Raw genomic sequence first — 23,988 nt, 5'->3', positions numbered from 1 at the left:
GCTCGAAACATTCGAACCTATTCATGAACTATTGCTCGAATATTATGGTTCGAATGCTCGAAATGTTCGAAAATTTCGAAATGTATATATATTTATTATATAATTATATTATATTAATTAAATATTAAGACTCACGAACTATTCGCGAACTATCGAACAGAATAATTTTGGCTCGAGCTCGGATCGAAAAAAAATTCGAACATGTTCGAATTCGGCTCAAGTTCGATAAGTTCGAATACGAATCAAATATTTATCGAGCGGACTCGTAAAGCTCACAAACTGGCTCGATTCGTTTGTACCCCTAGTTGCAAGCATGGTGTGTTTCTCGAAATTAGATATTTATCTAAACGTGATAATTTTGTTATTTTCAAATTAATTTTCTTTATTGAATGTCCAATCTAAAATTTTAACAATATATATAAGATTTTTAAGAAATTTTAATTTTAATTTTAAATAAAATTTACCAAATTAACTCAACCAACTTTAATCAAATAAAAATAAGACTTTTATTTATTATTCCTTGATCAAATCAATTCAATCGCTTTATCTGGTTGGTTAGGTGGGTCGTAAAATAGGGACACCAGATCTTAACGGATAATATTGTCTGTGTTGAGGACAGGGTTTGTGGTAAAGAAAGGTAAGATTGATCTCGAAGGGATATGAGATAGCACCAGCAGTGAGACATGCTTCTCCTTGCACTCGTGGGCTTAACAACCCAATATATCAGCGTTGCATTAAGTATAAGAAAATAAAGTTGTGTCTTGACTAACAGCTATAACTTTTGACCTAACGGTAAGCGTTTGATCTCAACACCTCGAGTTTCTCACTTTTAGTATTTGTTTTAGGTGTTTTGGGTTGGTTCAATGTATATTTTTAGTGTTTTTAGTCTTATACTAAAGGGTTGGGCGATATCGAGGTGCTGCGGGACTTGTAGCGGAGCTGTGTCAGGCTTGGACCTTCGACATCAGCGAGACTTTTAGATAAGTTATAGTTGTGTGGTATTGTCTTGTACAGACTGAGATAGCCATGCAGTTGAGTATGCATGTTTATATGTTGCATTATTATCTATGCATTATTACTTGTCATGTGATGCGTGATATTACTATTCATGATTATGTATGTGGCAATTGGCATTAGCATACAATGTTGAGTATGTTATCCTTTTGAGATAACCTGTTGTTCTAGGGTTGCTCAACCCTAGTGTTTCTTTGTACGATTTGATATCGTGTGACATCAAATGGATCGACGGGGAAGAGTGTGCAGTTTACATAGGACAGTGATAGGCCAAGATCGGAGTCAGTATGTGTGGTATCGATTGGATCCTTCAAGGGCAGAGTTCTGTGAGCATACTGGTGGCGCCTACGTTCTGAGCATAATGTTCCAGAATTTGATCCTAGATTTTCAGAGCATTCATGTTTCATATTGCATGCAACATATAAGCATGTGTACTCATATTTATGTACTGGACATTAGCACTCACATCCCTACTTTTATCTCGGACACCTCATTCGACGGGATTGCAGGTTCACCAGGAGTTGGATTAGTGTTCGGTCGGTAACAGAGCTTGGGAGCAGGGGGTGGCCAATAGTTTTTAGTTTAAGTTGTTTATGATATTTTATTATTTCGATTGTGTTGCATATTGATTTTGTAGTAACCCAAAACCCATTTTAAAGTAATAATATGTTAAACATGATTAAGAGTTAGTAATTAACCAATTTCGGCGCTTAAAGATGATTTGACGAACGGAGCTTCCGTTGGCCATCGGACGCAGCGATGGAGGGGCAGAACGGACGCAACGTTCCTCAACGGACGCAACGTTCCTTGAGATACAGGCAGGCATGAGGTGGCTTGATGACTAAGCTACGAGTTTTGACAAGTGTCAAACATGCAGGAACGGACGCAACGAACCCGAACGGACGCAACGTTCGTGTCCGGAAATTTTGGCTATAAATAGGGGTCTCCGGAGTTCATTTTCAAATACAAATTCCGAGTTTCCTTCTTCGATCAGTTATATAGAGTGAGTTATACACTTGAGGGTCCTATCGGTTATAATAGAGATTCTGGAATAACCAAGGTGCGGTTATAGTCATTCGGGACTAGCGACTCCAAAGGTCTATCTACAGACGAAGGTATGGTCCGGGAATCTATTTAAGTTTTGGGAGTACTTATTAGCTTAGTTAAGGCTTATAGAACTTGTGTAGTAATACGGTGAAATTTTGAATATAGGCTTGGAACCTAGGATCTACTATACTTGAACTAGCCTAGAGGTACATACACATTGACTGAGATTATCAGCGAGTATAAATATTTATATGTTGCATTTATTTGGTATTATTATATGGCATGATATATGATTTACCGCTTTCTATACTCATATGTCATGTGCATATACACGTTGAGCCTATACCTTGTTATACCTGATTATAGAGTCGCTCAGCTCTATACTCGATAGTCTGTCACTGAGAGTACCGCGACGGCGGAGACATGTATGTCTGACTACTCTGGTGTACTAGACGAGTGTGGTTGCACCCAAAGGTTGATCCGTGCGGTGGCAGCATTCATGTGGCGCCGGTACTGAGCATGACTTTTCAGATGACCCTTTACTAGTCATCATGTTGCATGCACTATATACATATGTTTACTCATGTTTATGTACTGGGCGTTAGCGCTCACGTCCTAGTTGTTATCTTGGACACCCTATTTTACGGGGCAGGTCGCAGGATGGATGAAGCTGGTAGTTCAAGGCAGGATTAGGGAGCAGGATCCTTGAGGAGTTAATTATACAACAGGATTCGATATAGCTGTATAATGTTTACTTTTAAATTTTTCGATATGGTTGTATCACTACAGTATTAAGCCTGGATATATTTTACTAAGCAGATATGTAATTTATGGATTATGTTTCCGCACGTTTTACTCTGTTAAGTATTTTGATGTATTAAGTTTAATGCATGCTATTAGTTGCCAGTTATTAGGTGATTCCATGCAGGGTCACTACATTTTTGGTATCAGAGAATGCATAGATTTTTGGAATTAGTACTTGGGATTTAGAATTAGTTTTGAGTAATTATTGCGCATTTGGGATTTTAATGTGCAATTATTTTCAGGATATGGCTGACGAGAGTCACAGTAGTGTTGGCCAGGGAGGTGGTCATCATCGTCATCATCGCCATTGTGATGATCAGTATCGTCTTTATGAGGGTAGACGTCGCTACACTATAAATAAATTCATGCAAGTAGGACCGAAACCCTTGGTAGGAGGCGAGAATCTGGAACAGGCAAGAGGCTGGATGTCTAAACTCGAGAGTGCGTTTCGAGCTTTCGAGTATACTAAAAAGCAAAATTTGGAAGTTCTAGAATTCGTTCTCGAGGATCGAGCACGCTTATGGTGAGATGCCAAAGCTATTCAGGCACGTACTGAGAGAGGACAAGTGACTTGGGGGGATTTCTGTCAGCAGTTTCAGAAACTGTATTTTCCTCCAGCTGTTCGTCAAGCACGATCTATGGAGTTGCTGACTCTGAGGCAAGGATCAATGACTATTGATCAATATCAGCAACGATTTATTGATCTGCTACCTTTCAGTCCTCATATTAATGACAGTGATGCGTCTAAGTATGATATCTTTCTGCAAGGCTTGAATCAAGATATCTACTCACAAGTTGTCGTTTGTGATGATCCGACATCTTATGAGATTTTGGTGAACCGTTTCCGTCAAGTGGAGAACAGCAATAAGCAGGCACTGTTGATGATGCCAGGACAACCTAGTGGATCTTTTGAGCCTAGGGCTCAATCTGTTGTGCAATCTGGACCTATGTCTTCTTCTACCACTATTACTTCATCTGGTTCTCGTGGTTCACGAGGTACATTCCGTTTTGGAAAAAAGAAGAAGAAGGAGGAGTTTTGCAGTCACTGTGGTGGGAAGCATCCTGCAGCTTCATGTCGGAAGGCTACTGGTGCTTGTTATATTTGTGGTGAGCAGGTACATCTGCGGAGAGATTGTCCTCAGCGTATGGGTTCTGCTAGTGGATCGGGATCACAGGTTGGATCTCAGGCTTCTATTTTTCCACGTCAGCAGCCAGCACCACAGAGTTCTTCTGGTTACCGACCACAGTCACAAGGGCAGGTGTTTGCTCTGTCTCAGGATCAGGCTACTGAAGGAAGCGATCGCATGTTGGCAGGTACCTTTTTTTATGTGGTATTCCTTCACTTGTTTTAATTGATATTGGAGCATCGCATTCCTTTATTTCTAGTCGTTTTGTTAAGAGACATAGATTACCTTATGTATCATTAGATATGGATTTAGTTGTATCTACTCCGCTGGAGCAGGAGGTAGTAACTAAGCGTCTAGTGATGGGTTGCCTTCTAGAGTTTGAGGGTCATGTGTTATCGGCTAATTTGATGATATTAGCGATGACAGATTTTGATTGTATTTTGGGAATAGATATGCTGACTTTGTATCACTATACTGTGGATTGTTATCAGCGTCTGGTACAGTTTCATCCGGATGAGAGTGATAGCTGGTACTTTTATGGTGAGGGTGCACGACCTCCGATGCCACTTGTTTCGGCTCAGAAGGCATGTGATGTCTTGGAGTCAGGAGGGGAGGGCTACCTCATTTATGCAGTTGATATGTCCACGAGTAGTCCGGGTATTGATCAGCTATCGGTTGTCAGCGAGTTTCCTGATGTATTCCCTGATGAGATTCCTGGTTTTCCTCCGGTTCGAGAGGTTGAATTTGGTATTGATCTAGTACCAGGAACTACACTTATATCCCGAGCACCTTATCGTCTGGCATCGTCAGAGATGAGAAAATTGAAACAGCAGTTGCAGGATCTACTTGATAAGGGATATATTCTTCCGAGTGTTTCTCCGTGGGGAGCACCTGTTTTGTTCGTCAAGAAGAAGGATGGATCGATGCGATTATGTATTGATTACAGGCAGCTGAATCATGTCACCATCAAGAATAAGTATCCTTTGCCGTGAATTGATGATTTGTTCGATCAATTACAGGGTACTTCTGTCTACTCTAAGATAGATTTGAGATCTGGATACCATCAGATGCGGGTACGAGACTCAGATATTTCTACGACTGCTTTTAGGACCAGATACAGGCATTATGAATTTCTGGTGATGCCATTCGGTTTGACGAATGCACCTGCAGTTTTTATGAATCTGATGAATCAGGTATTTCGAGAATATCTGGATAGATTTTTCATCGTCTTCATTGATGATATTCTTGTCTATTCTCATGACAAGAATGAGCATGCACAGCATCTAAGGATTGTTTTACAGACGTTATGAGATAAGCAGTTGTATGCGAAATTGAGCAAGTGTGAATTCTGGCTTGATCGGGTAGTGTTTCTCGGTCATGTGATTTCTAGTGAAGGGATATCTGTTGATCCTAGTAAGATAGAGGCAGTGTTGAACTGGTCTCGTCCGACGACGGTTGCTGAGATTCGTAGTTTCTTGGGTCTAGCTGGTTATTACCGTCGGTTCATAGAGAATTTTTCACAGTTGACCAGGCCTTTGACACAGCTTACTCGGAAAGATGTTTCCTTCATATGGTCCTCGGATTGCGAGGAGTCATTTCACGAGCTGCGTAGACGTCTTACTACTGCACCTGTGCTAGCTCTACCTTCTGGATCAGGAGGTTATGTTGTCTATACTGATGCCTCTGGTCAGGGGTTAGGATGTGTTCTTACACAGCATGGACATGTTATTGTCTATGCTTCTCGACAGTTGAAGACGCATGAGAATAATTATCCAGTACATGATCTCGAGTTAGCCGCCATTGTATTTGCGCTCAAGATGTGGATGCATTATCTTTATGGAGAGAAATTTGAGATATTCACGGACCACAAGAGTCTGAAATATTTATTCACTCAGGCGGAGTTGAATATGCGACAGAGACGCTGGATGGATCTCTTGAAGGATTTTGATTGTGAAATCAAATATCATCCAGGTTCTGTTAATCTTACTGCTGATGCCTTGAGTGGGCAGGTGAGACTTTCTGCACTTCAGACTAGTGAAGTATCTCATATGATTCAAGAGTGATGTTCATTGAGTTTTACGCTCAAGCACAGGAAAGGAAGAAATGGGATTTGATTGTATACTATTCTATCTGAGCCAGCATTGTATTCTCGAATCAGAGATGCTCAGATATCTGATGTTAAGACTCAACGTTTGGCACGTCTAGCCAATTGAGTTAATACATCTGGATTCCATTATCAGACAGATGGTTTATTGTGCTTATCGAATCGGGTGGTTGTACCTGATGTTGCGGAGCTCAGGAATGATATTCTTTCTCAAGCTCACAGGAGTCGATTGTCTGTTCATCCTGGAAGTATGAAAATGTATAAGGACTTGCGAACCAGATTCTGGTGGAAAGGGATGAAGCGGAGTGTTTATCAATTTGTTTCGAGATGTTTGGTTTGTCAACAGGTCAAGGCTAAACACCGACGACCAGGTGGATTACTACAGAATCTTGAGATTCCCGAATGGAAGTGGGATCACGTGACTATGGATTTTGTCACCCACTTGCCTATGACTTCACGTCAGTGTGATGCTATCTGGGTAATTGTTGACCGTTTGACAAAATCAGTACATTTCATTCCTTACAACCGGGAGTATTCTTATGATCGCATGACACACTTATACATCCAGGAGATAGTGCGATTGCATGGGATTCCAGTGAGCATAGTTAGTGATAGAGACCCGCGATTTACCTCACGTTTTTGGGGTAGTTTTCAGCAGGCGTTGGGTACCACTTTGAGTTTGAGCACTGCATATCATCCAGAGACTGACGGGCAGTCAGAGCGGACGATTCATACATTGGAAGATATGCTACGTTCTTCTGTCATGAACTTTGGGTTATCTTGGCAGAATCAGTTACCTTTGATCGAATTTGCCTACAATAACAGTTATCATCGTAGTATTGATATGACACCTTTTGAGGCATTGTACGGTCGACGGTGTCGTACTCCGTTATTTTGGGATGAAGTCGGGGAACGACAAGTTGAGGGTCCTGAGTTGGTGCAGCAGATTGTAGACAAGGTAGATTTGATAAAGCGGAGGATCAAAACTGCTCAAGATAGACAAGCCAGTTATGCTAATATTCATCGCAGTCCATTGCAGTTTGAGCCTGGTGAATATGTGTTCTTGCGAGTATCACCTTTCAGGAAGGTGATGAGATTCGGTGTGAAAGGCAAGTTATCACCTCGTTTCATTGGGCCTTTCCAGATACTGGAGAATATTGAAGATGTTGCTTATCATTTGGCGTTACCGCCATCTCTTTCCAGTATACATAATGTTTTTCATGTGTCGTTACTTCGACAGTACATAGCTGATGAATCACATGTGATTCAGTCTACTGATGTTCAGGTAAAGCCAGATCTATCGTATGTTGAACAACCACTCCGTATCCTAGACAGGAAGGAGAAAGTTCTTCGGAACAAGACTATACCACTTGTGATGGTACAGTGGCAGCGCCGAGGCGTTGAGGAAGCAACTTGGGAAACCGAGAGCCATATGCGAGCAGAATATCCTGAGTTGTTTGCCTTATACTTTTGATTACCATGTAAAGATGTAATTACAGTTGTTGTAATAAAACATGGTCTGATGTTTTATATTGTTATCTTGATTTGTCTTTAGATTTTATTTCGCGGATGAAATATCTAAAGGTGGGGAGAATGTAGTAACCCAGAACCCATTTTAAGGTAATAATATGTTAAATATGATTAAGGGTTAGTAATTAACTAATTTCGGCGCTTAAATATGATTTGACGAACGGAGCTTCTGTTGGCCACCTGACGCAACGATAGAGGGGCAGAACGGACGCAACGTTTCTCAACGAACGCAACGTTCCTTGAGATACAGGCAGGCATGAGGTGGCTTGATGATTAAGCTACGAGTTTTGACAAGTGTCAAACATGCAGGAACGGACGCAACGAACCTGAACGGACGCAACGTTCGTGTCCGGAAATTTTGGCTATAAATAGGGGTCTCCGGAGTTCATTTTCAAATACGAATTCCGAGTTTCCTTCTTCGATCAGTTATATAGAGTGAGTTATACACTTGAGGGTCCTATCGGTTATAATAGAGGTTCTGGAATAACCAAGGTGCGGTTATAGTCATCCGGGACTAGCGACTCCAAAGGTCTATCTACAGACGAAGGTATGGTCCGGGAATCTATTTAAGTTTTGGGAGTACTTATTAGCTTAGTTAAGGCTTATAGAACTTGTGTAGTAATACGGTGAACTTTTGAATATAGGCTTGGAACCTAGGATCTACTATACTTGAACTAGCCTAGAGGTACATACACATTGACTGAGATTGCCAGCGAATATAAATGTTTATATGTTGCATTTATTTGGTATTATTATATGGCATGATATATGATTTACCGCTTTCTATACTCATATGTCATGTGCATATACACGTTGAGCCTATACCTTGTTATACCTGATTATAGAGTCGCTCAGCTCTATACTCGATAGTCTGTCACTGAGAGTACCGCGACGGCGGAGACATGTATGTCTGACTACTCTGGTGTATTAGACGAGTGTGGTTGCACCCAGAGGTTGATCCGTGCGGTGGCAGCATTCATGTGGCACCGGTACTGAGCATGACTTTTCAGATGACCCTTTACCAGTCATCATTGTTTTCAGTTTTATTCTGATGGGTTAGTATTGGTTTAAGTTTCTACAATTTACTCTGATTGTGCTTTACTTTAAGTTAATTGAATGCTTAAGTTTATGATTAGTATGCTATCCGAGATGGGTCGTTACACTTGACTTGAACCAAGTCAACCGAATTGAATGACTAACTCCATAAGCCGGTTCCATAAGCTAAACCGGATGACCTAACTGGACAAGTCAACTAAACTGAATAGTGAACTCGACCAAAATCTTAAACCATGTATTTACCAAGTCATTAGTCCGAGTTCAACCGACATTCTCTAAAAGGACATCATTTTACCTCAGAATGACAGCTGGTTTTGGATAAAGTTCCTGTACCTAACTGACGAGCAGAAATCCAAACGCACTACATGTGTACTCTGTAAATAGAAAGAAGATCAGTTTAGAAGCTCTCTCGCATCTCTGAAATTTCGAAGCAAAAAGTTAAAGCATTCAAAGCACTCACGAGCTAAACTGAAATCAGTTAAGTACACTTTTTATATAAATTTAATCTGATAATTGAGGATCATTTGTGCTAAGAGTTTAGCTTGTAAATTCATTAGTTTTGTAACAGTTTTCATATTGTTCATTTGTAAAGAGTGTACTATGAGTTTTATTTTGGCAGGGTTAAGCCCTTGACTGAAGTGAAATTTTGCAAAGTATTTGTAACTTTCAAAGGCTTCTAGTTGAAATCTTTCCAAAGTGTACGTAGGAGTTTTCAAGTCTTTGAACATTTAAAAATAAATTTTTGTGTTCTTTATATTTTGGTAAGCCTCCTTTTTCCTTATTAAGTTAGCCTACTTATTTGTTCTATCTGTCAGTCATACTTCATTCCGCACAATTAATTGTGAGCCAACTGAACGAGACTGAATTCCAGTTGCTAATCCAGTTGAATTTGAGTGTAGATTCAATTACCCTTCTAAACACTTCTCTCGGTCCTAACATATTTTCGACATGTGTGAAAAAACTTAAATATATGATTGTTCAAGGTTTATAAAAAGGTTTTTTTATTTAAAAAGGTCCCCAATAAAATTTTTAAAATTATAACTGAGGTGTATTTTTCAATGTTTTAAAAATAAAATAACGCATGTCAAACTTGTAATAAATAAAAAATATAAAATGAGAAAAATTATATTAAAATATTTTTAAAAAATAGTTATCAAAAATACTTTCTTAATTATTTTTAGTTATAAAAACTTTATTATACAATAATTTTTTAAACGCATATTTGCTTTTAAAACAATTTTTAAAATATTTTATATATTTTTTTTCATTATAAACTCTTTTATAAATTTATGTAAAAAGCACTTTTTCGAACATTAATCCAATTGAGTCATGGCATGTACAGACAATAGTTACAAAAATTGTTACAAGAAGACACTTAAAAAGCATTTTTTCTAGCATCTACTGCTTTTGATTTCTGATTCTATTTTTATTTTTAAAAAAACAAAAGTATTTTTCAACATTTATCTAAATTCAAAATCGTTTATATTTGTTTCGTAAAAACACTTGAAAAAAACCTTTTTTTCTAACTGTAATTTTGAATAAAAAAACATTTTTTCAAATTTTAAAACCGCTTATCTTTTAAAAATAAAATAAAACATTTGAAAACAATTAGATTTATGTAAATGTTTTGTATCAAACTCATCCATCATTACCTCATTACCTGCTAGCGTCCTGCACACGATGCGTGCATATATACATAAAATTTTTATGTTAATTAATTACATGTTATTTTTAAAATTAATGTGATAAATTAAATATTCAAAAGTTTAAAATTGATAACGATATAGTTTAAATTTTGTTAAAAAAACTATTAAATTTAAAAATTAAAAAATATTAACAAAGATAACGAGTGTTATTTTAATAAATAAAATTGTTTTTAATTACTAAAAAAAAGAGACCATTTATATAAAATTTATACCATCAAATTTCAAAATATATTTTAACTTTTTTCCAAATACCAAAATGAAATTCCAATTTCATATATTTAAAATACAATTCCAAATCCAATTCTAATTTTAATTGCAAATCATAATTTTTAGATATCCAAACACAAGTAGTTAATATAAATAATACTACACGAAAACTCAAGTGATATCGTGTCAGGGTTTAATTATGTGCAATGATATTCATGAAAAGTATTTTATTTCGAGGACTATGAAAAACCAAGATCACCTTGCACAAAACCTAACTCCGTAAACAAAATAATTTTTGGAGAATCTGGGAATCAAGAAGCTGCCTCCTGTTGCCATGGCTGCCCACTCAACTTGGAAGTTGATTCCTTTGCGAAGAACATTGTCACGAGCTCTGAAACCTTTGTCAGTACCCTCTCCATGCTCAATCTCAACCCAAGATTCCTTGATTTCTCCTCAACAACATGCCACCGCTTCTCTTCTCCAATCCTCTCCTCTATTGCTTTCAAAATTCTCACACTGTAGCATCGGTTATCATCGCTATTACTCTTCTGCGATCGAGGGTTCTTTAGGCCCTGCTGCAATTGATTACCTGTAAGACATCTCTTCTTAAACTCGGGAAATTGATACAAAAGTGGGAAAGTTGAAGATGGGTAGTTTACCTGTTTAGAATTGTTAAAAATTTCATCTTTAAAGGATTTATCTCCGTACCATTTAGTCTTCTTAAATGCAAATGAACAATCTTTATGTTTCTGCGTGTTCGTTTTGCGATTGGTGGAGGTGATGCGGTGCTTTGATTTGCCTATATATTGTTTGATGAGTTGTCAGTGTGAGATATCTGGAAAATTTGTGATTGATTTGGGGAGAGATTGGGCTACTGATAAATTGTTTACAGTTCTGTAATGCAGGAAGATGAATATCACAAGTTGGCTAATTCAACCATCCATAACCTTCTTCAAAAGCTTGAGGTAATGATTATGATTTTATCTTGTATGCGCAAGTACTTGATGCTATTCTCAATTGGATCAACATATTAATTAGTGGCTTTTTATTGATGTTCGTAGTTATTGGATTTACAATCTTATTTATGCTTTTCAACTTTTCATACCATGTGTTAAATCTGAAGAGAGGGCTGAAATGAATTTGCGAACACTTAGAATTAAACCAGAAAGACTTGATGTCATTCGAATAGATATATAACAAGTAATAATAAAAAAAGAATATTAAACTATAACAAGTAATAATAAAAAAAGAAAATTAAACGAAAGCGATAAAGAGCAAGAAATTTGTTACAAGGTTAATGATCAAACATTTGTCTTACTTCACCAAGAATTTCTCTATAATCTATCGGTCTTGAGGACTCCAAGGGATCGCATGCTAATTGTGTCTTCTCAGCCTTGAGGGCTTGAAGTACAGCCACATGTATCAGACCACCTTCATAGGTCAGTGATTTATGCTAGTTTCAGCCTTGGTTGGTAACTTGGTATTGAAAGAACTTATAACAGTGACTCAAAGAACTCAAAACATACATTTTCTAGTGTGTAAAAATTATAGATCAAATCTATGTTACAAGAATGGGAAAGACTTATAAGGTAAGTCTCACACTCTGAAAAACTGAATGAAATACGAGCTTTGGAAGTTCTCATCCCCTAAAATGCAGCATATTCAAACTGGTCATTTTGTCATGATTTGGTTCATGACAGCTTGGGACTCGTATGGAATATCTAATGACTATAATTTTAGAATTTTGAACTAACATCTAATATACAAACTTAGGTGTTCAGGATATCGGGGCAGTAAGCTTTTTGGCAGTAAACATTCCTTAAATATCTGGGTTGCAACCTGTCTTTTGGTTCAACTTCTATATTGAAACTCATCCATAAGTTGAATATCCTGTGTGCGGAGCGTAAGAAATTAAAGAGATGGGGCAACGGGTCGCCCATGAGGGCTGACCCGACCCAAATAATTCAAATGTTTGATTTTGAATTATAAGAGGGAGTAGTTATTTCTATTGGAAATAAAAAAACAACTTCCAACTCCCATTTTGTAATCATCGGCAGTCCAAAACAAAAGATTGAGAGAGCCGAGACATTTAATTCCATATTGCATCAAAAAATCATATCACATGCATTTGGATTGTGAAAACAGTTTCCTTTCCGTTCATGATTGGATCCGGATCATCGAGGTTTTATTATCGCCGCAAGGAAGGTTAGTAAATCAACTACAAACGATACTATATCGAATAGTTTTTTATTCGATTTGATTCGAAAGATTCGAGTCTATTTTTCGTCATTGGTATCAGAGCCATGTTAGTTGATGTTCTAACTGGAAAATGATATGAAGAAATGTTTTAGTGAATTCTTCTTCTGCTTCATATCGATGAGAGAAACCATATTCGGTTTGTTTTGATAATTTTTTTCCCTCGGATGTGGACAACCTGATAATTTTTTATAAATAGTGCAATCAGAAGAAGAACAATTATTTAATTTAAATAAAATAAAAGGATTAGAAATTGCAAAATGTAAGAAATAATTTAACGAGTGGCCCATGAGGCTGACCCGACCCCAACCAATTAATTCAAAATGATAATTTGAAGGGAGTAGCTTCTTAACTACTCTTTTAACTCTCATTATCTTGGATAATAAGAGATTAACTTTCAATCATCTCAATTAGAAAGTGAAGGGCCGGGAGACTTTTTCTTCAGAAATTGCATCAACATTCTATCTCACAATTTTAAGCATTTGGATTGTGGAAATCGTATCCTTTCCGTTCGTGATTGGATCCGGATCATCGAGTTTTTTCTATCGGTTGAAGAAAGGTTAGTAAATTGACTACAATCGATCTTATATCGAATTATGAATTTTATTCGATTTGATTCGAAAGATTCGAGCTTACCCGGGCATTGGAAGAGCATAATCGATGAAATACTTAACGGAAGAGAATATTTGTCGATCTTTATTAATGACTTACAATCATTATTGATTAAAAGATGGAGGAAAGAGATAGAACTCGAGATGAAGAAGTCATTATCTTTAAGGATAAATACCGTGCTCGTTTCTTGAAGTTTGCTCCATCTGATAGACTTTCAAAAGGAATGACCAAAATGATAACCCGCATGTGCAATGAAAAGAAATTAGATCTTTTTTAGGAAGATGACTTAATCTGTGTTTTCTATGTTTAGTTTAAGATGTCTTATATGAACATGTTATGTGGCATATGTAATGTAGTTTATGTTTTTATTTGTGTTTGAAAATTAGCATGTTGTAAACTTTGATGTTAGTTTATTTTAATACATGCTTGTCGACATATGTCTATTTGGAATTTATTGAGATATTCCAAGTTAAGTGGGAGTTTTAGGTTGGAAGAAGTTTAGTGATTCTCACCTAAAATCAATTGATATATATTTTTTGTAACTTTGAAATTAAATTTATGATAATGAAACATTAGGATTGTAGATGATGATTGGGAACTTAGTGAACTTTCGAGCCTAATCATTATAGATGTTAATTACAAGTACAAAACTAATGTGTACATTTAATAAGCATTGACATGTGTTATCACCTTTAAAATATACGGACCATGGCATCCGAATCTATCATTGTTGATCTTAACGAAGGTGACAAACTGAATGGTGACAATTATGATACTTGACATCATAAGATTTGGTATGTGCTTGATGAGTAAGATGACTTAGAGGGTATCAACCAAATCATGTAGGATCCCGGTGTGGGTAACATTGTTCAGCGAAGGAGAGATCCAGTAGCTTACCAAGCATGGAAAAAGAAAGATTCCACTGCTCGTGCTATTCTGGTTAGCTCTGTGATTGATGATCTCATCCATGAATGTGAACATCATCCTACTGCTCATGACATTTGGGTGTACCTTAGGGAGAAATATGAAGGTACCACTGTCACCCACCTAAGGCATATTGACAATCAAGTTTGACACTTACAAGAAACAAGCCGGCATCTAACAACATTTGAGAACTATGTCAAACATGACACGTGAATTGACATCGGCTGGCTGGTCATATTCTCTCCGATGAGCAGCAGGTTCAAGCTTTGATCCGATCTCTTCCCGACATGTGGGAGCATCTGAAAGTCAATCTGACTCACAATGATAGCATTAATACTTTCTCTGATGTTGCTCGCCATGTTGAACTTGAGGATGAGCGGCTTGGTGCTGCTAAGTCCATGACAAGTGCGCTTGTGGCGGAATCTAGTTCCAAGAAATCTTCGGGCTTTATATGCTATAAGAACGGGAAGAAAAACAGTAAATATAAGAATGTTGTGGAAGCATCCAAGAAGAACAATATCAAGCCAAACCAAAAGAATAAGCGTAAGAGGTTTGGGATGAAGAAAGATAAGAGCAAAATGAAGTGCTACAATTGTGAAACATTTGGTCATTTCGCTCGTGAGTGCCCTGAGCCTAAAAAGGTTGCACTTACTAACGCTTTTGTGAGTACTATATGTGCCTCTAGTACTGTTTTATTAACTGAATCTTATCCTGTGTGGAGATTGTAAACTCAGGAGCAACAAATCATGTAATTAGTGATTGTGAAGCGTTTGTAGATTTTCGTCGAGTTCCTTGTGGCACGAGATGGATATATGTAGGAAATAATGCAAAAGTTGAAGTCAAAGGGATCGGTACTTGCAAACTTGAGTTGCATGGTGGCCGAACTCTTATCTTACAAGTCTATGGATGCCATGGTCTGTAACACATGTTAATGCTCATTAAATGTACACATTAGTTTTGCACTTGTAATTAACATCTATGATGATTTAACATATGGTATAGACTCGAAAGTTCACTAATCTCAATCATCATCTACAATCCTAATGTTGCATTATCATAAATTTAATTTCAAAGTTAAAAAAAAAATCAATTGATTTTAGGTGAGAATCACTCAAATTATTGCAGACTAAAACTCCCACTTAACTTGGAATATCTCAATAAATTTCAAATAGACAAATGTAGACAAACATGTATTAAAAATAAATTAACATCAAAGTTTACAACATGATAATATTCAAATACAAATAAAACATAAACTACATTACATTTGTCATATAAGATGTTCATATAACACATTTTAAACTAAACATAGAAACACAGATTATTACAAGTCATCTTCCTAAAGAAGATCTAATTTCTTTTCATTGCACACGCGGGTAATCATTTTGGTCATTCCTTTTGAGAGTCTGTCAGATCGAGCGAACTTCAAGAGGCGAGCACCCGTATTTATACTTAAAGATAATGACTTCTTCATCTCGATTTCTACCTCTTTCCTCCATCTTTTAATCAGCGACGATTGTAAATAATTAAGGAAGATCGACGAATATTCCCTTTCGTTAATTATTTTTCGTTAATTATTTCATCGAATATGCTCTTCCAATGTCCAGACAAAAAATCTTTCAAGATTCGAAATTTATCATAATCTCGAAAATAATAACCCAAATGTACAAGTTATATACGCATGTCCTCCCAAACTTTAATATGTTGAGCCATATTGTGTATGTGATCCATTTTATAATTCTTAAACATGTACAACTTTTCTATTCGTTCTGAGGCTCTTTGAAGTATAAGATGCTCCCCGAAAGATGCTAAGAGTGTGTCTAATTCTTGCCATATCTATATAAGATGAGAGTAAATATTATACTGGACACAAAGCCAACCATAATATTTAATAGTCAAGATGAAAATTTCCATACATCATGATCTCTCATTCTCAATCTTATTGGCAAACTTTCCTTTTATATTAAACACATGAAACTCTTATTATTATTGATCACATTAGCCATAACAAAAAAAATGATTTTCCCAACTATGTTGTATGTCATTTTTTCTGTTTTCATAATCTGCATGTAAGTCAAATGGCTACTAGAAACATGCATCGACCTAATATATTTATTTTTATTTAACTCACTTAGATACTTTGATTCACCACTATGAAATCTGATCTTGTGAAATTTGAAAAAAATGAAGCCATTTAATTTCTAATATGATCATGCATGCGGTTTTCTTTAAAGAAAATAATAGGACTTTGTTCAAGTTCATAAGAACATCAAAAAGTCTAACTATGCATCTAATTTTATATATAATAATCAATTTGTCTTTAAATAATTGCACCATTAGACAAACAAATATGACAAATGTTTAAAAAAAACACTTTCTTCATAGACACCTTGGCAGACCATCAAATCTTCTAGTAATGCAAATGTGGATGCTTATACTTGACATGCTAGATTAGGTTACATCGTAAAAGATAGGATGAATCGACTCATGAAAGTGGGACTATTGGGTTCTATTTCCAAAGTTGATTTTTCGAACTGTTAACACTTTCTTGCTGGTAAAATGACACGGAAACCATTTGGAAAAGTAATTAGGGCAGAATTTCCATTGCAATTGATTCATTCAGATATATGTGGTCCAATGAGTGTGAAGGCTAGACATGGAGCCTCTCACTTCATTACGTTTATAGATGATGTCACTCGTTATGGTCATGTCCATTTGATTTCACATAAATCTGAAGCATTGGAATGTTTTAGACGTTATGCAAATGAAGTGGAAAACCAAATGGACAAAACCATAAAGGCCTTGAGAACTGACAGAGGTCGTGAATATCTATGTAATGAAAAAGGAATAATTAGACAATTGACTACTCCTTACACACCGCAGCAAAATGGTGTTGCTGAGAGAAGGAATAGAACATTGTTAGATATGACGAGGTCCATGATGGCGCAAGCTAATTTGCCTTTTTTTTTTGCGATGCTGTATTAGCTGCGGCCTATATCCTAAACAAGGTATCTTCAAAGTCAGTTACTTCCACGCCATATGAACTTTGGACCGATAGAAAATCGGATCTCAGTAACCTTAGACCTTGGGGATGAGCTGCTTATATTTTTTATTCTACAAGTAAATATGGAAAGTTGGGTCCGCGAGAAAAGAAATGTATTTTTATTAGATACTCTGAGTATTCTAAGGGTTACGTGTTCATTGGTGAACAAGATGATGGAAGCATTACTGAGATTGAATCACGAAATGTAAAATTTCTTGAGAATGACTTTCCTAAGAGAGTTGAAATAAAGGGGAATGAACCTTTATTTGAGTTATCTGATTTAGATAACGGGTTGTTGACAAATGAGTCATCAAAAATTCAAGTGGATGAGTTGTTTGATCCCAATGGTAGAAATCCTGATCACAATAATTCATCTGATCAGAGTGGGAGAAATCCTAATGGTCCTGCTCAAGATGATTCATACGATCTGAGTGGGAGTAATCCTGATCACGTTGATTCATCTGATCTCCAATTTCGAAAGAGTAATAGGAAAGGTATGCCTAAACGTCATTATGAGATTGAGGGGCACACATATATCATATTTCAGTTGATGAAGAAGAGCCTAAAAACATAGATGATGCTCTATCTTGTCCTTCGAGGGACAAATGGATGAATGCAATAAAAGAAAAAATGGATGGACTGTTCAGAGAGGTAGACAACGGTATCGTCAGCCCCCGCGTCGTGTGTTACCTCAGTCTTTGAGGAATTCCTTTGAAGTCCTCCGAAACTTCAAAGAGGATGTTGGTCAGGATGTTGCTTCGGGTGGCATCCCTGCTATTGGTGTTAGTTCTGCTTCGGACTCGCAGTTGGTCATTGAAGATGAGTCTGGACAGATAGAGGTGGTGCCTTTTGTTACACCACTGCCAGTTGTCCCTACTGATGTTCAGAGCTTGGGATTTGCTCCTACAAATCCTGTATGTCCTCCAGTGTTGGATGTTACTACGGATAGTGGAAGAAAGGCGAAGATTTCGACGGCTCCTGCTGCCTCTTCGAGTCATTCCCCCTTCCTATCAGTTCGCACGCGCTCTCAGAAGCGGTATGGATCTTTGACTCAGCAGCGTCGACAGCGTGCTTCCTCAGGGCGTCCTCCTTGAGTAGCTGTTTTGATGTTGGTTTTTTTTAGGTGGGCATTTACTGCAAGTTTCTCCTTGCCCACTGATGATTTATTTTGTATTATGGACTCTTGTAGTCTTTTATGTCTTATGTTCTGATGTACTTTTGTACCATTTGAAGAGGTCTTGGTCTAGTCCCCCTCTCTATTTGGTGTTTGTGTTGTTGTGTTTATATAATAAGTGGCTATGCCACCTTTTAAAAAAAAAAAAAAAAAAAAAAAAACAACTAGTAGGTTTTGTTGCTAAAGGTCAAGAAAATAATGTTTGTAAATAAAGGTCTAGACAATGGTATTTGAGATTTCACAAAGCGATAATCTCATATGACTTCAATATGATTGATGAAGACAATTGTGTTTATGTGAAGAGATCCAACAAAAAGTTTGTTATTCTATCTCTTTATGTCGATTACATATTGTTAGTTGGAAATGACAAGAAGTATATAAAAACCATTAAGAAGTGGTTGTCCTCGAATTTTGAGATGAAGGACATGGGTGAGACGGATTACATTCTAGGTGTTAAAATTCACAGAGATCGTTCTAAGAGACTGCTTGCATTGTCTCAAGAATCTTACATTAGAAAGGTTCTAGAGCGATTTAAAATGTTGAATTGCAAACCCATTGATACTCCTGTGGCCAAAGGCGATAGCTTAAGTCGTGAAAGAGAATATTAGCATTTTGGTCCTGTATGTTTGCATGTTTTTTGTTTTTTGTTTTGATCCTGTATGTTGTCATGTTTTGGAAAATATACAATAACTTGGATATTATTTTTGTTTTTGTCCTGTATGTTGTCATGTTTTGGAAAATGTATAATAACTTGGATATTTTTTTTGTTTTGGTCCTACATGTTGTCATCTTTTGGAAAAGATACAATAATTTGGATATTTTTTTTTTGTTTTTGTCCTCTATGTTGTCATGACTCGAGATAGATATCATGTTTTGCTTAGTTAACATAATATTTTACCTACATGACACTTATTGATTATTATGTGGCTTAAATTGGATTCCACATAAGCAGAATTAACTAAAAATAACAAAAAAACCTAAAAAATATATAAAAAATACGTGAATCATTTATCTCAAAAAAACCTTTTCACAAACAAAAATCTAATTGAAGCGGCCGAGTCCAAATCGTATTCTACCCCTCTTAAATAATAAAATCCAATAAATTTTGGTTAAGTTTTTGTTTTAATAAAATTACCTTCGAGGTAAATGGCGGGCTGTGTATCCATATGCAAGCCACGTGATAGAAAATTTAGTCATTTAAATCCCTTTTGTTGAGATAAAGGGGGCCGACCCTATAATTATATTTTTGTTTGTGTGAAATTTTGTTTGAGGAAAATGATTCACGTATTTTTCTTTTATATTTTAATTTTTTTTATAGTTAATTTTGCTCAAATTGAACCCAAATTATATCACATGAAAATTAATAGGTGCCAAGTTGACGAAATCTTATGTCAACTAAGCAAAACCCGACAGCTCTCGAGAGTTCTGGTAACACAGGATGAAATTAAAAAAAATATCAAAGTTGTATCTTTTCCAAAACATGAAAACATACAGGATCAAAACCAAAAAAATATCCAATTTATTGTACATTTTTCAAAACATGACAACATACAAGTTCAAAACCAAAAACATATCAAAGTTATTGTATCTTTTCCAAAACATGAAAATATACATGACCAAAACCAAAAGAGGTCAACATACAGGACCAAATTGCTAATTTTCCCTTCGTGAAATGTGCCCGTGCCCAAACACTTTTGATGAAATCCATGAGATGTCCAAAATACCATATTCTAGTGCAGTTGGGAGTTTGATGTACGCAATGATTTGTACTCATCCCGATATTTGTTATGTCGTGGGTCTGGTCAGCAGGTATCAATCTAATCCCTGAAGAAGACACTGGAGTGCGGTTAAAAGGATTCTGAGGTACCTAAAAGACACTACGAATTATTTCCTCTATTAACAGGGAAATGATCTAACACTGATGGGAGACACAGATGCTGACTGGGGTGGTGATTTAGATGAGCGTAAATCCACCTCTGTATATGCTTTCTTGTTAAATGGTGGATGCATATCTTGGAGAAGCAAGAAACATGTGTATCTCTATCCACAATGGAAGCAGAATTTGTGGCGTGTGCTACTGCAGTGCAAGAAAGTGTCTGGTTGAGAAGATTTCTAGATCATTTAGGTGTAGTAAGCAATCCAGTAGGAGCTGTAACAGTTTATTGCGATAATCAATCAGCAATTGCTTACACAAAAGATCCTAATATCATGGAAAAACCAAACATATCGATACAAAGTACAACTTCATCAAAGATATTGTTGAAAAGAAGGAGGTGACTTTGAAATACATGCTTACGCGTATGATGGTGGCTGATCCTTTTACTAAGCCAATACCAAGAGATATCTTTATAGATCATGTGAGATCTCTTGGACTACGTAGGATGTGATTTTAGCATTACACATGAATAATTAAGACATTGTGCTCATTATTATAAGAATGTTTATTATGCGCTATGTGTACACATTTACTTTATGAATTTTTTATCTGCGCATTAAAGGTATGTCAGACAAGTTGAGATTGACTCTCTCACACGAGCAATCGCATCTGATGCTGGGAAACATGCAGAAATGAGACAGTATTGATTTTGTAGTGAACAAATATACACATATGTTGCCTTGGTCATGAATTACCAAGATGAGATTACTTCATTAAATTTTTAATTGTAATCAGAATGGAATTTTCCCAGAATCCATTAAACTTGTATGATAGCCAGATTAGAGTTTTCAATATATCGATATATGTTTGGAGGATAAAAGAGGTGAAAACTCAAGTTAAGTGTTGAGACACACTTGAACTAAGATCTGTACGATGTGAATATTTTATATGTGACATGCGCTTCCAAAAAGGAGGAAAAGCACATCGTAGCACGTGTTTTCATACCACGTGTGCTGAAAGACTATCTGGATAATGAGTAGATGAGTCCCAACTCATTGTGTGAGATCCATAGGTTTAAAAACAAACCTAATCTTATACCCCCAAAACTTTCAACGATTTCTTTCAATTTTATTTTAGCGTCGCTACTTTAGCATGCTACCAACAACTATGGATGATTCGGTAATGCGATACATGTCTAAGAAAACAGCTAAAATAGAGATTGAAAGATTTAAGGGGGAAAAGAAGATTTATTTTGACACTCATTTTGTATTCACTTGCCGGCTAATTATGTTAAACATAGTTGTTAGAACATAATTGTGAATACATGAATATAGATTAATATTTTAATCAACTATGCTCTTATTATTATGTATGGGACAAGAGATACGTTGATTAGTGTAATAAAATAAATCTGGGGTATAACGAGTAAATTTCCTCATGAATACTTTGAATTGAGCTGCTATATATCCTTAACAAGTGTATGGCTATGAGCTCTTAGTTAACATGCTCGTTGGTCACACGATCCATTTGCTAGTATGGAATTGGTGGTATATGATTATGATCTATCTATGAAAGATGTCTAGCCCTCATGTGTGAGTGGGAGATGTAAGAAATTAAAGAGATGGTTCAACGGGTCGCCTATGAGGGCTGACCCGACCCAAATAATTCAAAATTTTGATTTTGAATTATAAGAGGGAGTAGTTATTTCTATTGGAAATAAAAAACAACTTCCAACTCCAATTTTGTGATCATCAGCAAAAATCTAAAACAAAAGATTGAGAGAGTCGAGACATTTGATTCCATATTGCATCAAAAAATCCTAACACATTTATTTAGCATTTGGATTGTGAAAATCGTTTCCTTTCCGTTCGTGATTGGATCCGGATCATCGAGGTTTTATTATCGTCGAAAGGAAGATTAGTAAATCAACTACAAACGATCCTATATCGAATTGTTTTTTATTCGATTTGATTCGAAAGATTCGAGTCTATTTTCCGTCACGGAGAAATCATTTTGCCCATTGTGTTTGGTTCTCAGACAATCACCATGTAGCACTCAGCAATGCCCAGGACTTGGAATTATTCTGTTCTCGGGGACATATGGACAACACGACAGGGACATGGTTTTTTGGGCCTTGGTTGCTTGATTTGTGTACTGTATACTTGGTCGAAAGACTCGAAACATTATTGTATTTTTGTTATCATCAAATCAGAAAATTAAGACAAAATTAAATGAATCTCCGTTTCTTTTAAGTTATAGATTTGCTTGTGTTTTAAGTCACAACGAGATGAAATTGACTGGATATGCTTTGTTTTATATTAATTGTCTCAATATAGGAGTATGGCGACTCTGTAGAAATTGATGGCTACGATGTTGACTATGGGGTGAGAGAGATTATCTTTTTATAGTGTAGTTATCAGCATGTTTTATATGCGTCTTATTTTGAGAGAACTTGAAATTCGTTTTGTAGAATGAGGTGTTAACCTTGAAGCTTGGGAGTTTGGGGACTTATGTCATTAACAAGCAAACCCCAAACAGACAGATTTGGATGTCATCACCAGTGAGGTATGGATTCCTCAAATTTCACCATATCATATGTGTTCGACCACGTACAGTTGTTTGCACCTTGTTCTGTCAGTTTTCGGCTTTAGTTCTGTTTTTTTTCCTGCTTCAATGGTATTATAAGAAAGTCCTTCTAATTGTTTACAAACCCTTTAAAGCAGTCCGTCTAAAGATCTTGGATTAGGCTGGCCTATGACTCTTACCACCAAACTAAGGCAAGCTAAAGATAGGGATGTTGTATAAACAAAAGGAATATGCTATTCCTTGCGTGAGCAATGAAAATTAACCAAGCTTCTTGAGATTCAGTTCGACGTCACCTGTATTTTATTTTATTTTTTTACCGAAGTCCTATAAGTATGACAAAAGTTACAAAACCATGTTTGAAGATCTTTCATTTTGAAACTTCGAATCTTGACACAAGAAGCTAAAAGTATGATGGAATACATCAAGCTATTTTATCTTGATTAAGAGTCCCGCTCCAATAAACGCTTGAGCGGTGTCTAGCAAGAATGGGACATTGTGTGTTTAGTTATTTTAACTGTTTAGAAAGTTGCATCTAGGGATTTCCTGTTTAATATTTGGTTCTTTATTGCAGTGGCCCATCTAGATTCGATTGGGATCAACATTCTCGAGCATGGATTTATAGGCGAACTGGACAAGACTTGATCAAAGTGTTGGAAACTGAATTGCTACAGCTCTGCGGAGAACCAGTTCATCTGTCTTAAGGTTCTTGCACCGGGTCTTATTTTCAAGGGAACCGTCTCTGCTACAAATCCCGGCAGAAGTACACTAGCAAAGTTCCTTTTTTCACTTCTCTTTTTTCCTTCTACTCTTAATTTATAGTTTCAGATCATTGTAAGTTATGTTTTGTAGCATGTCATTATGTCAATATATTGATCATATGGGGTTTTTCGAGAACTAATGGTAATAAAGTTTCGAATATTTA

The 23,988-nt window shown here is 36.4% G+C and overlaps 1 protein-coding gene across 2 annotated transcripts; it reads left to right on the top strand.

The window, feature by feature from the left end:
- Nucleotides 1-10,834: 10,834 nt before the first annotated feature.
- Nucleotides 10,835-23,988, top strand: LOC140883684 (frataxin, mitochondrial). Of its 2 annotated transcripts, XM_073290243.1 has the most exons (5): nt 10,835-11,186; nt 11,488-11,560; nt 22,817-22,864; nt 22,951-23,045; nt 23,638-23,988. In XM_073290243.1, exons 1-5 carry the CDS (start codon nt 10,930-10,932, stop codon nt 23,765-23,767), a joined length of 603 nt encoding a protein of 200 aa, XP_073146344.1. In that variant the 5' UTR covers nt 10,835-10,929; the 3' UTR covers nt 23,768-23,988. The 2 variants fall into 2 exon arrangements, with proteins under 2 accessions (XP_073146344.1, XP_073146345.1); XM_073290244.1 differs by lacking the exon at nt 22,817-22,864.

The sequence above is a fragment of the Henckelia pumila genome, chromosome 2 (genome assembly GCF_033568475.1).
Source record: "Henckelia pumila isolate YLH828 chromosome 2, ASM3356847v2, whole genome shotgun sequence".
NCBI classification, from domain to species: domain Eukaryota; kingdom Viridiplantae; phylum Streptophyta; class Magnoliopsida; order Lamiales; family Gesneriaceae; genus Henckelia; species Henckelia pumila.
Note: the sequence above shows the minus strand (reverse complement) of the source record. Positions and strands in the feature narration are given on the sequence as shown.

What these genes read in the sequence shown, in the direction of transcription:
- LOC140883684 (XM_073290243.1), top strand. Translation starts at nt 10,930, where the DNA reads ATGGCTGCCCACTCAACTTGGAAGTTGATTCCTTTGCGAAGAACATTG. An exon ending in CCTGCTGCAATTGATTACCT is followed by an intron (nt 11,187 to 11,487) that starts GTAAGACATCTC and finishes AATTGTTTACAG; the next exon opens with TTCTGTAATGCAGGAAGATG. An exon ending in TGGATGTCATCACCAGTGAG is followed by an intron (nt 23,046 to 23,637) that starts GTATGGATTCCT and finishes TCTTTATTGCAG; the next exon opens with TGGCCCATCTAGATTCGATT.